This window comes from Phytophthora cinnamomi (genome assembly GCF_018691715.1).
Source record: "Phytophthora cinnamomi strain GKB4 chromosome Unknown Contig81, whole genome shotgun sequence".
Lineage (NCBI taxonomy): Eukaryota > Oomycota > Peronosporomycetes > Peronosporales > Peronosporaceae > Phytophthora > Phytophthora cinnamomi.
Genome location: NW_027151014.1, coordinates 1,142,817 through 1,157,058, shown reverse-complemented (window position 1 = coordinate 1,157,058; position 14,242 = coordinate 1,142,817). Strand labels below are relative to the sequence as shown.

The following is a 14,242-nucleotide window of genomic DNA, read 5'->3' as shown; positions in this document are numbered from 1 at the left end:
TCAAGCGCACGTTCAAGCACTACTAGGCCGTGCGCCAACAGCTAGATTCGGGTGGCCTCAACGCGAGTCGCGCGCTAATTGGCATGGTCACGGAACTCCAGAACGTCGAGAGCAACGTCGCCCTCCTGATTCGCTTCTGGGACGACCAGTTCAAGGTGGCCAAGAGTCAGGTGGAGCAGGAGGCGAGCGCCCACGCTCAAGAGTTCAAGCGCGCCGCACAAGCACACGCTCGGGAGGAGCAGGCTCTGCAACTCCGGATCGACGAGCTGTCGCGTGAAAATGATGACCTGCGCACGCACGCTCGGATGTTGGAGGACCGCCTCAAGGCTGGGTCGCTAAACGTCGGCAATGTGATGAACTTCCTGAACCGGCACAACACTCGAGTGGACGGCAACTGGCCTCGCCTGAATGCTCTCTTGGAATACGCCAAGGACAACCGCCTGCCTCCAGGTGGCTGGGCCACCCAGATCATGGTCAACGCATTGGGCGATTTCAGCGCGCAGTCTGGGCCATTCGTGGTGCAAGACGACGGGGAGCACGACGAGGAAGAAAAGGAGGGCGATGACCACGACTCGAAGGAAGGGTCCAGGGACGCGCCTCTCGACTTCACTCAGGACTCGTCAGCTCCGTCCACGCCGCTTCAGCCTTCCAAGCCACGTAACTCCAAGCCATCCGGGTTATCCAATAAGTTTCAGGCGGGCAACTAGCAGCTCCGCCCGGATTCGTACGCTCCAGTCTCTGAGGACACGTTGGATCCGCTGACTCCAAATGCATGGACGGCTGCCGACGCTCGGGCGTCTCTCGTGGATCACGCCGCGATCTGGGACAAGCAGCGCTCGGACTTGCAATTCGCTATGTAATCTGGTCTCGACTACCTGGATGCGTTCGACTTGATCCAGGGGGACAACGTGGTGCACACTCGGTTCCACGCTCGGGATGTCACGGCAATGCTCATCCGGATGATGTACTGGAGTAAGCTGAGTCAGACTCCGTGGACCAAGTACGTCCCACGTTGGCACTTCAAGACGGCCGAGACGCAGCTCGAGAGTCTAGATCGCGCCCCTGCCCGCTGGCCGGCGCTCAAGAAGGTGCGCCTGGATGCCACCGCGGAGATCACGGAGGCGCTATGTTCAGACGTCGGCGGCGACGAGGACGATGAGATTCGGGACGAGACCTTCCAGACGCACAAGCAGTTTGTGGCCAAGTTGGACGTCCGTACCACTCCGCCTCGGAAGGCCAAGCGTCGAGACAGCGTCACATCGACCACTTCAAGTGCATCTGATTCACAGCAACCTGACTCTGCAGCTCCTCCGGCCAAGCGCGCACGCCCGAGCCGGGAGCGTTTCCGTCTCCGTTGGCACGCAAAGAATACTCCGACTTGACGGCTGGCGAATTGCGCATCGTGGAGGTTCCGGCTCGTGGCATCCTATCGTGGCGTCACTGCGGCATCCTGCTCAAGTTCCAGGCGGGGACCGCCAAGGCGGTCTGCCAGACGGCTGAATTTCCGGATTACACTCCGAATTTGAGCAAGAACACGGATCGGGACGCCGTTCGTGCGCGCTGGAAACCTGAAGAGGTGAAAAAGCTCGGGCTCGACACCCCTTGGGACGATCGCTTCGAGAACCGGCTGAAGCATCTCATCCTTCACGTGTCTTCACCACCAGGCTCCGTCCAGCAGATGTATCTGGACAAGATCGTCACCTTCATGAGCAACAACCGTCGCGCATTCTGGAGGATCGGTCACTGGTTTGTCATTCACCACCAGCAGGATGCGTACTCTCTGGGGCTGCACTCCGAGCGCAAGAACGAATGCGACAAGGCTTGCCTTTTGTACCAAGCCCTCCTGGATGAAGCGGTCAACGCGGGACTGCCACAGTCCGTGCTCGGGGAGCCGGGAGTCTGGACGTTCCCATCAAAGTGCTGCACCTGGATCTGGATGGCGGACTCGCACACCAAGTCGGATGGCACACCGTTCACACTGCAAGAGCAGTTCGAATTGGTGGACCAAGAGGACCCTGCTCGGGCGCAGTGGAACACGTGCGCCTCGGATGACGATCGCATCGCGCACCTGCCGGCTCATGTGCGGAGCCTGAAGCACCGGTCTGCGGCGGACTGCCGTCGCTACCTGGTGTCCAGCAAGTTCCCGTGAGCACTCGGATGCACCTTCCAAGCCGAGTCCCAAGCGTCGTTTTCTTAGTGCCTGCATACGTAGCGTAGCTCCGATTAACGCACAATCAACTCGACCTTGCATATTCCGTCGTTACTTAGGCTTTCATCACTTCACACAGCTTTCTCGTTCTGGAAAACAACTCCATCATCATCAATTCCACCATCATCTCCACATTCAGGCGGTTCATACGCTGGGCTTCCTGAGCGTGATCACCATCCTCAGTCAACAATCGAAGTCAAAACAATCACAGTCGACATCACCAGTTGCGGTGACCGTCACTCGAGTCATGTCCATTCGGGTTGGCTACACGCTAGGGTGATCGTCTCCGGCCTGGATAGCCTGAAAACGTGCCCTAGCCTTCGCCCCTTGGTTAAACTCGTATAACAGCGCGCCGCAATTGAGCTGGGACACTGGTATCCACTCCGGATCGGGGTAGCCCTTCCACTTCACCGAGTACTTCCGGGTGCGTTTAAACGTGCGCGTACGCTTGACCCATCGTAGATCCAGGATCTTCTCCACTTCGAATTCACCATTCGCGTGGTCCGGCTCCCAACTGTCCTCCGACAGCAAAGCAGCATCGAAATCATCAGTTTTATCCACTTCCAGCTCGGCCGTGGGACGTTTCGGGAAGATGGCCCTCGGCTTCAGGCGGCTCACGTGCACCCAGGGATTTACACGGTAGCCCGTGTTCTCCTTAAGGTGCACCCGAAAGTCATCCCGAATTTCTTCGATCCCGAATGGCCCATGCCAGAGGTGTGCTAACTTTCTGCTCAATCCTTGTTATTTCTTTGGGATATACAGCCACACGGCATCGCCCTTCTCGAAACCTGACTTCAATCGCTCTGAAAGCTGGTGCCACTTTCGGTTCTGCTCATCTGATCTGGCACGCTTCGCCTTCTTCTGAATGTCTTCGGCGCAGGCTGGAGCGTAGCTGTAGTCGCGTTGAAACTTCCGTCGCTACTCGTAGGCCGTCCGCTCGGGAATGCTGGAGGGTTTTGGCCCTAACATTGCAGCCACCGTGCCTTGCGCGTCCCACCCGTGCACCAGGTAAAACGGGGTGTCCATGCGGGTCGCGTCGATCGACGTATTCATGGCGAACATCAGCCTTTCGGCGTGGTCGTACCAATCTGACTGGTGCATGCCAGAGATCGGGATATCCCAGTATTCATCCAGAGGCTGCAGCGAATCATCGGCATCGTCGGGTACATCCAAGATTTCACTAGACGCACCGGGATTCGGGCCGGTGCATTTAGGGTCGTCTTACTACCAGTTGTCTCCACAATGCCCTCTCCAGCGGTCTCCGCCTCACTTGTCCTTGCTTCGGTTTCTTGTGGAGTGACGACAGTTTCAAGAGTATCTTCGTCCGTCTGAGTCGCAGCATCTTGAGCAAAGCGCACGCGCCGAAGAATTGGCCTTGGAAGCACTGCAGCCAGCATGGCCCTGTCAGGCCCTCCTTCAGGTCGAGGTAGGATTCTGAGTGGCCACTGATACGCTGGCGTCTGAGTGCACCGCGGTTCTGGCGTGGAATCCTGGAGCTCAGCGAGTCGTCGCATACGCACCTTGGCTTCAGGGGACGGCACATTCTCTACGATAGATACTTGCCAGTCCCGATAGGCTGAAGACCCTGGACCCACAAAGCGGCCTGCTCTTGGGAAGAATCCGTACTCCACAATTCTAGCGACAGGGGTCCGCGTGTCAATCCAGACGTTCTTATCCTCAATGAACACCACTCGTACAGCCACTGGCCAGGATTTCGCCGCAAAAATGATTTGTGTAACCCAGCGATCTCCTCGTCCAGCCCACACCAGCTCGCGCTGGGGTTTGGTCTGGCCATACTGAATTCGAACCATCGCATCTTCTCCTGGTCGCAGATACAGACTGCACTGGGGGTTCACCGGCAAGTCAACTCCTGTGCGATCTCCAGGCGACCATCCACACATGACAATCGTCTCTTCATGTGGCAGCGTCACAAGACATTCACGAACGCTAATCCTCAAACCAGCTGCAAGCATGAAACTCATACCGAGAAGTACATCGATTCCTTCGCCGGTATTTGCAACCCAGACATTCAGGATATCACCACCCTCAGACCGAGGGTGATCTTCACCTCAGCACATGCACCAATGTATGTCGGGACGCCTCCCATCCGAAAACCTTGGTTCGTTTGTGCGACTTGAGTTTGAGTCCCAACTTACGCGCTAAGTCGAAACTCACAATATTCACACTCGCACCGGTATCCAGGAGGACTTTCGTCCGACAGTCATTTACTGCACCGTGCACCATCGCAACATCACGTTTCTTTGGGTCAGGATTGTGGTCTTCCCACCACCCATAACGCTCTCCAAGATTCAGCTTGTACTCCACAATTTCATCAGAGCTAGCTGCATCAGGGTGCGATCCATCAGGTAGCGGGAATTCTGAACACGTAGTTGAATCCTGAATCAAAGTAGCCATGCATTGTTGGTTATCTTGGGTACTTGCTCTCAGCCCCGGGCCTACGTACACTAGAACACATAACTCTGGGGCCTTCTTCTGCCCGGCGCGTACTGGGCAGAAGAAGGCCCCAGAGTTCCCCACCCAGCGGGCTTATTGGTTTAACGGCCTCCCAGAATTTGCTTCGCCATCGAGGAGTTTATCCAGGATTTGGCTCGGCATGTCCTTCATTGCACCTTGGTGGGCGAGGTTCTTCACAGCTTCTAGCGTCTTCCAGTCTTCACACGTTTTTCCAGGATGTAATTTGCCACAGTTCCCACACGGTTGGGCACGACACATGTGTGTCGGATGGCCCACATCCAAGCATCGGTCACACTTCATGTCTTTCGAGCAGCTGTCTTCTGGATGCCCCCACTTGCCACACTTCTCACAGTACTTGTCCCAATTCGAGTTGTCGCGGCGCGGCGAGCGGTAACCAGAATTCGCTCAAGGTACCTGGGCGGGTGGACGCCAACCCATTTTATCCATCACACGATAGACTTCATTCGCCACAGACTGCGTCCATTCAGCACCGGTCACACCTGGAGTGTTTCCATTTCCAGAAGAGGCAACGTCATCTCCACGATTTTCGCGGGTCGATTCTGAATTCACATTGGCATCCCGGGTCGAAATCCTGAGCTCGGCGTTGTTATCTTGGAAGTGACCGCGTTTTTCAAAGTCCTCGCTCACATCAGAGTCAGAGTCATCGCCCCTAGTCACAAAGGCACGTCCAGGGCGCTTTGACCTGAAGCGTCCTTGCGGGATGTTGTCAGCTCTGAAGTCCCGTGTCCTGGATGCAGATGCATCCTGGTCACTCCGACTCCAAACATCTTCATCCTGCTCCAAGGCGTACTCCAAGTCGGCGATACTCCTGAATCTCTGGTCTTGCAACGACGGCTTGAGTTGTGTGTCCCTGAGTTTTGTGATGAATTTTCGGATATGTTTCTCCAGGCGCTTCGATGACTTGCGGAAATCGAATTCAGCCTTGCCAGCTGCAGAATTCAACCGGTAAAAGAAATCCAAGGCGCTCTCAGAGTCCTTCATATCCATCGTAAAATAACGTTCAGAGTATGATGAGCGCGCCTTGCAGAACTTCTTCATGAATGCCGCCGACAATTCCTTCCATTCACGCCGAGTGTGCTTCGGCAACTAATTGAACCAATAGCGCGAATCTCCCGTGAGTTTCAACTTGAGTTCCTGAATTCGCATCTTCGTGGACCATCCTCCTTGCGCAGCCATATTCGAGAAGCGCTCTCACCAGTGTACGCGTTCCCTGAGTGAAGATTTGGTATCAAACTCACTCAGGGTGTTCGAGTTGATGTAAGGTCGGAACGTCAGGAGCGCAGTGCCCCCCTTGATCGTAGCCGCTGTCGTCAAGTTCACACCGGGGGCCTCATTCGAGCTGTCGTCGGAACTGTCAGAAGACGAGTCGTCGTCGCTGGATTCGGAACTTGGGTCCGAGTCTGAAGGCGGGTTGGAATCGTGGCGCTTCTTCTTCTTGGACGTCTGCCTCCTGGCCGACGAGGCGTTTAGAGTCCTCGCCTCGGCCCCGCGGAACACCGGAGTCAGTTGTCCTCCTGGATGCAGATGTCTTCGCCACAGTCACAGATGCTGGCTTAACCTCCGTCGTCACCTCGGCCTCCGTCGCGCCATGCTCTTGCTTCACGTGCTTCGCGCGGCGCGAAGTGTCGGTGGACTGCACGATGGGCGCTCGCAGTTGAGCGGCGGCGAATTCGGAGGTGTTCTCCAAGCCAGCTGTCGCATGTCTCTTACGTGCGACACTTGCGTCATCACTGATTACACCACTGGATACTGCATTCACAGTTGCAAATTCATGGCCCTGAATTCCACCAATACCGACTCGAGTTGCAAAATCAGGGGCGGCCATTGCCCGAAACGTTTGAACTTGGGACAATGTTGCACGAAGGTCGCGTAACTGTCCGGCGTGGAACCGCTGCACATTCTGAGAAGTTTCCCGCTCAAGGTCTCGTTCTGCCTCGACATCCTGGACTTTCTTCTCCAGGGCAGACACTTGTTTCTTCAAGGTCGCGTGAATCTCCGAGGCCTAGTGTGCGCGCTCTGCGTCGGCTTCGGCCTCGCGCTTCTGCCAGCGCTCCGCGTAGGCGGCGTCCAGGGGCGCAGCTTCGGCTGAATTCCAGGCCGGACCCTGAATGCGCGTTGCAATCTGGGTATTGGCGGACCTCTAAGCTCTGCGCGCGCCGTTCAACTTCACCTCGGGCGATCTCCGCTTGGACCAGTCGGTCGGTGAGCTCCTGGATCTGGTGCCGCGCTTCCAAGTCGCTCTGTTCCCTCAGGCGTTCACGCTCCAAGGCATCCAGACGCTCCCGGGCAAGAAACTCGTGCTGCTCCTGCTCCATGCGGGCTTGCCACTCTTGCTGTTGTCGCAAGACATTCAGCTCGATTTGGGCAGTCCCAGACCTCGCGGACACGGAAGAAGCTGACTCAAGACGCCTGGATTCACCCGAGCGACTGGAGGCTGTCGACCTCCTGGATTTCGCCGAGCGTCGAGAGCGCACCTCGCTCTTAGAGCTTCGGTATTGACTCCGCTCATCGCCGCTGACGTCGCCAGTGTCGACGGGCTCGGAGGAAGCTGGAATCCTGGATTCGCCGTGCATCGGAATCCAGACGTCAGCGTCAGAGTCCACGGGCGGCGCCATCTCTACGTCATCCTGGTCGACCGGCACAAGACGCGGGGGAATGAAGGTCCGGGTGACTTGGAATCCAAGATCACCGGCAACCGCGACACCGCCAGAATTCTGGGCAACCAGCGCCAATCCTCCGACCCTTTGACCAAGCGACATCATCGACGAGGATGAAGAGCTGCCACGAGACGCTTGCGCGCCTGAGGCGGTGCTCTCGTCTGAAGCTCGCGATGTGCCGAAGTTGGAATCCTGACGCGAGGTACCAGCCGAAGACTTGTACGCCGGCAGTGAAGACAGCGATGGCGTGGACAACGCGGACGGGGTCGACGGGGCTTGCGGCCGAGGTGGCCCAAGCTGAGTGCGCTTGGACTGCGGCTCGCTGTCACTCGACCCTCGCGGGCTCCGTGAAATCCTGAGTCCAGTCAGCCTGAACTTCAGGACAAACTGTCGCCCGAGTAGGTCCGCGTCGTAATCCGTCATCAATAAATCACCGCCTTCATCTTCCGTGTGGTAATCCAGTCTTGGCGGTCCTTCTGGCGCAGGTTGATCTTCAGGCGCAGCGTTCACCTTGAAAGGCACCCCGGCCACCACAAGTCTCCACTCGACAAGCTCCGCTGTGAGGAAATTCTGGATCTCCCCCATGCCAGAGCGCATCATGCCGTCTGGAATCCTGGATGCACGTGTCGTGGACCATTCCGGAATCAAGTTGACGAACTTGAATCCTGCCTCAAAGAACAGAGTCTGGAGGATGGCGACGCACTCGCGTGGCGTCATGACGTTCAGAGCTATCTGAGTAGCCATGAGATCCAGGGGCCCACCAACGCCCCACCGGGCGAGGTGAAATTCAGAGATCCAGGCATCATCCTGACTCGTCAGAGCCGACCGCCACTTGAGGTAGTCGCCGGTCGCGTAGGCCGCAGTGAAATACGCATTAGTGTCCGGTTTTGGAGTTGGCCACTCGTAGTCGACACTTGGGGGCGTCACCTTTCCAGGTTTCGCGTCTTCCCAGCGTCGGACCTCGCGTCGCGCGTACATTACCGTACGCTCTCCATCCAGCACCGGTGCTCCCGATTATGGAGCAGCCTCAGTAGCATCCTGGACGTTGCCTTCCGGTGTCGTCCTTGGCGCAGCTCGCGATCTTGGGGCCGGAATCCTGGGTTCAGGTGGTGCGGACCCAGACTTCACAAGTGAATCCTGGGTTTTCGCCTCCTCCTTCACACGCACGGGCTCCGACTTCACTTCCTCCACAGATTCGTCCGTAGATGAAGACTCAGAAACCAAGTCCGTCACCTCCGGGGGCTCAACCGCATTGACGCCTCCCTCAGACGCCTGAGCACCACCCTCGCTGACGCGCTCCTCCGGGACGTCAGGATTCTGCGACCCAGTATTTGCCTTCGACGAGCCTTGAACCTTGGACGAAGCTTGGTCATCCTGGGTCGGCGGCTCGTTAGCCGGCCGATCTTGAATCGAAGACGCCTCGACGTCCCCGCCTTGCGCTGCGTCGCTCTCACGAGCAGCCTTCCGCGCCTTCCGAGCGTCGCGGACGACTGTTTCCAGGTCATTGTGCTCCTCAGGCTCCAAACCTTGAACACGACGTGACTGACGCGCCGCACTACCGCGTCCCCCGTCATCACGTCCAGTCTCCTTCGCCCCTCGTCCTCCAGGCATTTTCTACACTTGAAGTTGACGAGCACTCAGCAGATCTTCAGCATTTGAACTCGGTGAAATCCTCGACAATCGAATCCGGGCACGAGCACCAGCTGAAGCGAGGCCGGTGAAACCTTGATCGCCCAGGGGTGTTTTGTATAGCGTAGCCCAGGAAAATACTGGGAGTCAACAGAAGAAGAATAAAACCCAGAGTGCCGCAAAGCAAACCCTGAATTTCACCCTCCCTTGTTTGGCGTGAGTACCGTGCGTAATCCCTGTCGGCTCGTTTATCTTCGACGGAACGGCACTTCACCGGAGTTGTAAATGTAGCCTTTGAAGAAGCGCTGAGGTGCACGTCTAATCCAGAACGCGTCCTCGATGCTGAAGGAAACCCAGAATTTCAGATCACCCGAGCCCAGAATATCACGAATTCAGGATCCATGATTTCACTTTCACTATGGGTGAAGCTTGGAACTCAGGAGGCACCTTCTCTTATTCCGATAACCAACAAATACAGAGAAAAAACACTACCACTAGCCGTCACTTATTCTCTTGGACCCTCGGACGGTGGGTCACTCACACACTATGCTCACTCGAGTCTGATATCCAGGCGCCTAGCTCGCCTGAATACTCGCCAATACGCGCACCACCCTCAATTTAGAGGGAAAATACAATCACTATCAGTTAACCTTCCCGTCACACGCAGCAGTCAATACAATATCCTGGAGGCGACTACTTAGCACTCCAGAACACAATCGGGAACATGAAATGGGCTACCACGAGCACAGCAAGTGACCCAACTAGGATATGAAATAGGTGGATCACTCCAGGAAGCACAAGGCGTCTCTGGTCACAACCTTACTGGACTTAGAGTAGGTGGAGCTCACACAGACGACTCGTCCTTGTAGTCGATGTGCCCTCAATGTCCCGCGGTAGTAGTCTCGGGTCCTTCGGATTTCCGTCGGTAGGCTTGGCCGAAGTCACTTGCGCGTTACAGGGAAAATTGAACTCTGTTTTGGTTATCGACTACACTATCACTTCTCTCTTCTGCACTTTTCTTCGGGCAAATGTCTTCGGTTCACTATACTTCAGGTCGAATATCTTGGTTTCAGTATACCTTCGGTTCAGAGGTCCTGACTAGTGACGACTTGGTCGTCGCACTTTCGTCGTGGGTAATCAAATGACTTGGTTTCACCATGCAACGAGTCCGTTGTCTTGGTTACATTATAGTGTGAGCACTCTCCTTCTTCTCTTCGAAAACGTCGAGTCGACAGGTCTTGGTGGATACTCGACTGTTCTTCAAGCCACACATCACTTGATTGCAAACTGGCCTCAAACTGGCTCCAAACTTGCCTTGCATTCACACTCAGGATTCCACTTGGTATTTTGGGTGATTCTTGGAATCTTGGCGTAACTTGGTGAATCTTGGATGTCAGCTTGGGAGATACTTGGTTTTGGTATAGGGCGTCTGGATTCACGGTCTAATCCCAGGATTCCACCTTGAGATCCTGGGGCACTTGTCTTCACACAAGTGAATCTTGGGTTTCCGTGGTGCACTCTGGGTGCAAACTCTTCTTCATCACAGACTAGCGTGTATCTCCACAAACATCAACTTGTACGGCTTCCAGCGCGTGATCATGGTGGTGGTAGTAGGTGTTTCTTGGTACTTGATCCATCTTGTCGCTCTGGACCACAGCACGACGAGGTGTACTCTGGGATACAGTCTCCAGGGACACTTTCCGCCAGCCTTTAGGCACTCGTTGTAAGGGAAAGTCCGGTGGCTGGACTGAATGCACTGTTGAATCCTGGGTGTGCACGCCCAGGATTTCACATTTCCAGCCGGTTGGGCCCATATGAGGTCAGGCGCAGGATTCCTTCCACAAGAACACGCCCCTTCCCTGTCGTCACTCATGTCACACGGGTACGGCCGCGCCGCATTCTCTCTCTCCACCAATCACAACTCAATATAGACTCCAAGACAAACCAGTGACGGCTCGTCGTCAGCGAAAATCTGATGTGTCAGGTGGCCCGGCTGCTTCAGCCTTGCATACGCCACACCCGGGGCACTTGCTGTCCGCCACTCCTGGACTCGCACTAACCAGCGGATTTGGCTTCTCTTGTAGCTGCACCACCCGATCTGCTTCGGTCCTGGGGTGGAGCCGCAACAATAGCTTCGTAGGCCACTGATATTTGCGCGTCTCCACTGCAGGGGGCTGCGCATCCTCGAGCATTTAGGAGGCCTCGAGCATTTAGGAGGCTCGCGCCGCGCGCAGCCTGGCTTGCCTGGACACTGTGCTTTCCTGAATGAGCTGTTGCCATTCTTGGTACCGCTTCGTTCCAGGACTCACATAACGTCCTCCACTCGGAAAGTTCCCATAATCGATCACCCGAGCGAGGGGTGCCCGAGGGTCAATCCAGACGTCCCGCTTCGAAATATTCACTACTTCCACATCCGTAGCCCATGACCTTGCACCGTACAGCACCTTGGGCACTCAACGGTCGCCGCGGCCCGTCCAAATCACGTCACGTTGGGGGTTGAAACTGCCGTAGGCAATTCGCACACTCGCGCTTTCGCCGGGTTGCAGGTACAGGCTGTAGGGTGACACGACCGGGTTATCCTGGTGATGACGCATCCGAATGTGGTCGCCATACATGAGGACTGACTCCTCATCCGGGAGACAGACATGGCCTTCCCGAATGCTCAGTCGCGCTCCTGCAGAGCGCATGAAATCCATCCTGAGTAATACGTCCACACCTTCTCCGATGTTCGTGACCCACAATTCCATAACGTAAACTAGTCGATGTCCCAAGGTGATATTAACGCCGTGATGTAGCTCGGAACAGCTCCTAATCCGGACACCTTGATGCGCTTCCGTGAGTACAACCTGAGTTTGAGTCTACGCGCAAGATTCTGACTCATCATACTCACAGTCGCTCCAGTGTCCAGAAGAATTTCGGTCCTGAGGTTGTTCACTGCACCATGAACCATCGCAACTTGTTGTCCTTCACCTTTCGAATCGTTCTCCGCCCACCATCCGTATCGCTCACCCGGAACCAACTTGAATTCGGCTGGTTCTTCGGGTCCTACCGATACTGGTAGTCCCGAGCAATCCACAAAGTTCCGCTCGGGTGGCACAATTCGTTCTTCAATTCGGGATGACATGCATTGTTGGTTATCTTGGTTCAGAGCTCTGAACTCGGGGCCGACATAAACTAGGACACACAATTCTGAGGGTTTTCGCTGGCCGACGCGTACTGGATCTCCATCCGGCGGGCTTAGTGGTTCAACTGTTTTCCCTCTGCATTGGCCTCACCATTCAGGATGTTTTCCCGAATGTGGCTTGGCAGATCCGCCAGGCCACCTTGGCGCAGCAGCTTCATAATCTCTTGGAGTGCCTTCCAGTCTTCGCATCTTCCTTGGTGAAATTCGTCACACTTCAAGCAAGGCTATGCCTCGCACACCCGAGCGGGTGTCCTTGGCGCCCACAGCGGTCGCACGTCATCGGACCCCCGCAATTCTCCGGCCGATGCCCCCACTTGTGACAGCCTTCGCAATACTCGTTCCGATCCGGGTTGACTCGGGGTGGATATGGCTGAGCGGGGACTGGCTTGGGCGCTTGTTGATGCGGTGCCCCTGGGGATGGGGCGTCGGTCATGCGGCCACCCGGCGCGATCCATCGCACGGTACACTTCATACGCAAGGTCTTCTCGCGTCACCGGGGTTCCTGACGTCGCATTCGGGAGGCTTGGAGCTAATACTTCCTGGATTGCTGTCGCCTCCGGTGTGGCTTCAGACCCTTCGTCACTCCTTCGTCTGAGTCATCCGCGGCGGCAACGTACGCCCGATCTCGACGCTTGGACCTGAACCGTTCACGTGGCAGGTTATCCGCCCGGAAGTCCCGAGTCGCGGTGCTCCTGGATGGAGCGTCGTCGTCGAAGTGCTTTGGCGCTTGCTTAACCGGATCACGGTAAGCAACATGAATTCGTTTAGAGATGTCGACGCACAGACGCAGTCGACATCAAAGAATCGTACACAGACACTGCGTTGTCTGTCCCCGTGGTAGCGGCGCAGCTCGCTACCGCGCATGCTACTCAGCAACAGAGAGCTCTGTTGCAATGATGGTCTTCAGCTTGGTCGTGCTCATCTGCAATGAGCACGGATCTCCCCAACACAAACAATTGACAAGCAGTCAATATTAACTGTAGTGTCGAGAACGACACGTCTAAACTTAACGGGGGGATGGTGTAACGGGGTTACAGACACAAGTGACAATAGTCACTTGTGCATGACAATTGTCACTTATGTTTTAACAGACAGATATCTGTTAGAAGATAGATACTTCCTCACATTAGTGTAAGTTACACCAATGGCTACACTTTCGGCCACCAGAATGAGTGGCCTGCATACATCCAATAACCCTGTTGGTAGAAAACAGCATAGTTCTACCAATCAGAAACGTACATGTCAACGACCAGCCGCTGCCAACCCCTTTCATAATAAACAGTTTTAGCAGATTGTGGAGGAAGATCAATTCACAATCAATACAGTTCTCATTTTACCTTAAACTAGCTACTTGGAGTCTTTATTTGATTTATATTCAACTTGTAGACTCAAGTATACTTAATTCAAATTATTAATAAACTCCTACGCTTCCTCATACACGTAGCGCGACGTGTATGCTAAAGTAGTGAGCCAAAGTAGGCCCACTACAACCACCATCCAGTCGTGAAGAGGAACGGATTGATCAGCCTGGGGCTGATCATACCCCGGGTATATTCTCACCCCCGCCACCGTGACGCCCGCGGCTCAACACGCCGGATCATTGACCATAGTGCCCCAAGAACGAAACCACCTGCGGTTCGTTTTGTGGTGTAGGAAACGCTAGTTTTGTGGAGCACCGAAGTGGAACAAGGTACCAGGACAGCCAGAAAAGCAGAATCGACGGTACTGCCCGGCTGGATGGGTATACTGTGTCAACCAGCCGAATTCGCCGAGCTAGCAGGCTTCCGGGACGCACCACCCTGGCAGCACTAAGAGGTTAGGTCTGCCGGGGTTGGGCGTGGGTCTCGCCTGTAGTGGGTCTAACTTGACTCACTGCTTTAGCTTACACGTTGCGCAACGTGTATGAGGAAGCGTAAGTACTTAGTAATTACTTAGGTTAATTATATTTGAATACACAAATATAAATTAAATAAGATAGGATTCCAAGTGACTTAGATTAGATGAAATGAGGACTGCATTGTTTGTAAATTGATCTTCCTCTAAAATCTGCTAAAACTGTTTATCATC

At 55.2% G+C, this 14,242-nt stretch overlaps 2 protein-coding genes across 2 annotated transcripts; both read left to right on the top strand.

Moving 5' to 3' along the window:
• Window positions 1–83: 83 nt before the first annotated feature.
• Window positions 84–707, top strand: IUM83_12551 (uncharacterized protein; the record flags this gene model as incomplete). The annotated part of the gene is made up of 1 exon (XM_067937183.1): window positions 84–707. One exon carries the CDS (start codon window positions 84–86, stop codon window positions 705–707), a length of 624 nt encoding a protein of 207 aa, XP_067785207.1.
• A 168-nt stretch (window positions 708–875) lies between these two features.
• Window positions 876–2,149, top strand: IUM83_12550 (Dual specificity protein kinase shkA; the record flags this gene model as incomplete). Its single annotated transcript, XM_067937182.1, has 2 exons — window positions 876–1,272; window positions 1,368–2,149. The coding sequence occupies 2 exons, from the start codon at window positions 876–878 to the stop codon at window positions 2,147–2,149; spliced, it is 1,179 nt and encodes a 392-aa protein (XP_067785185.1).
• Between the last annotated feature and the right edge of the window lie 12,093 nt (window positions 2,150–14,242).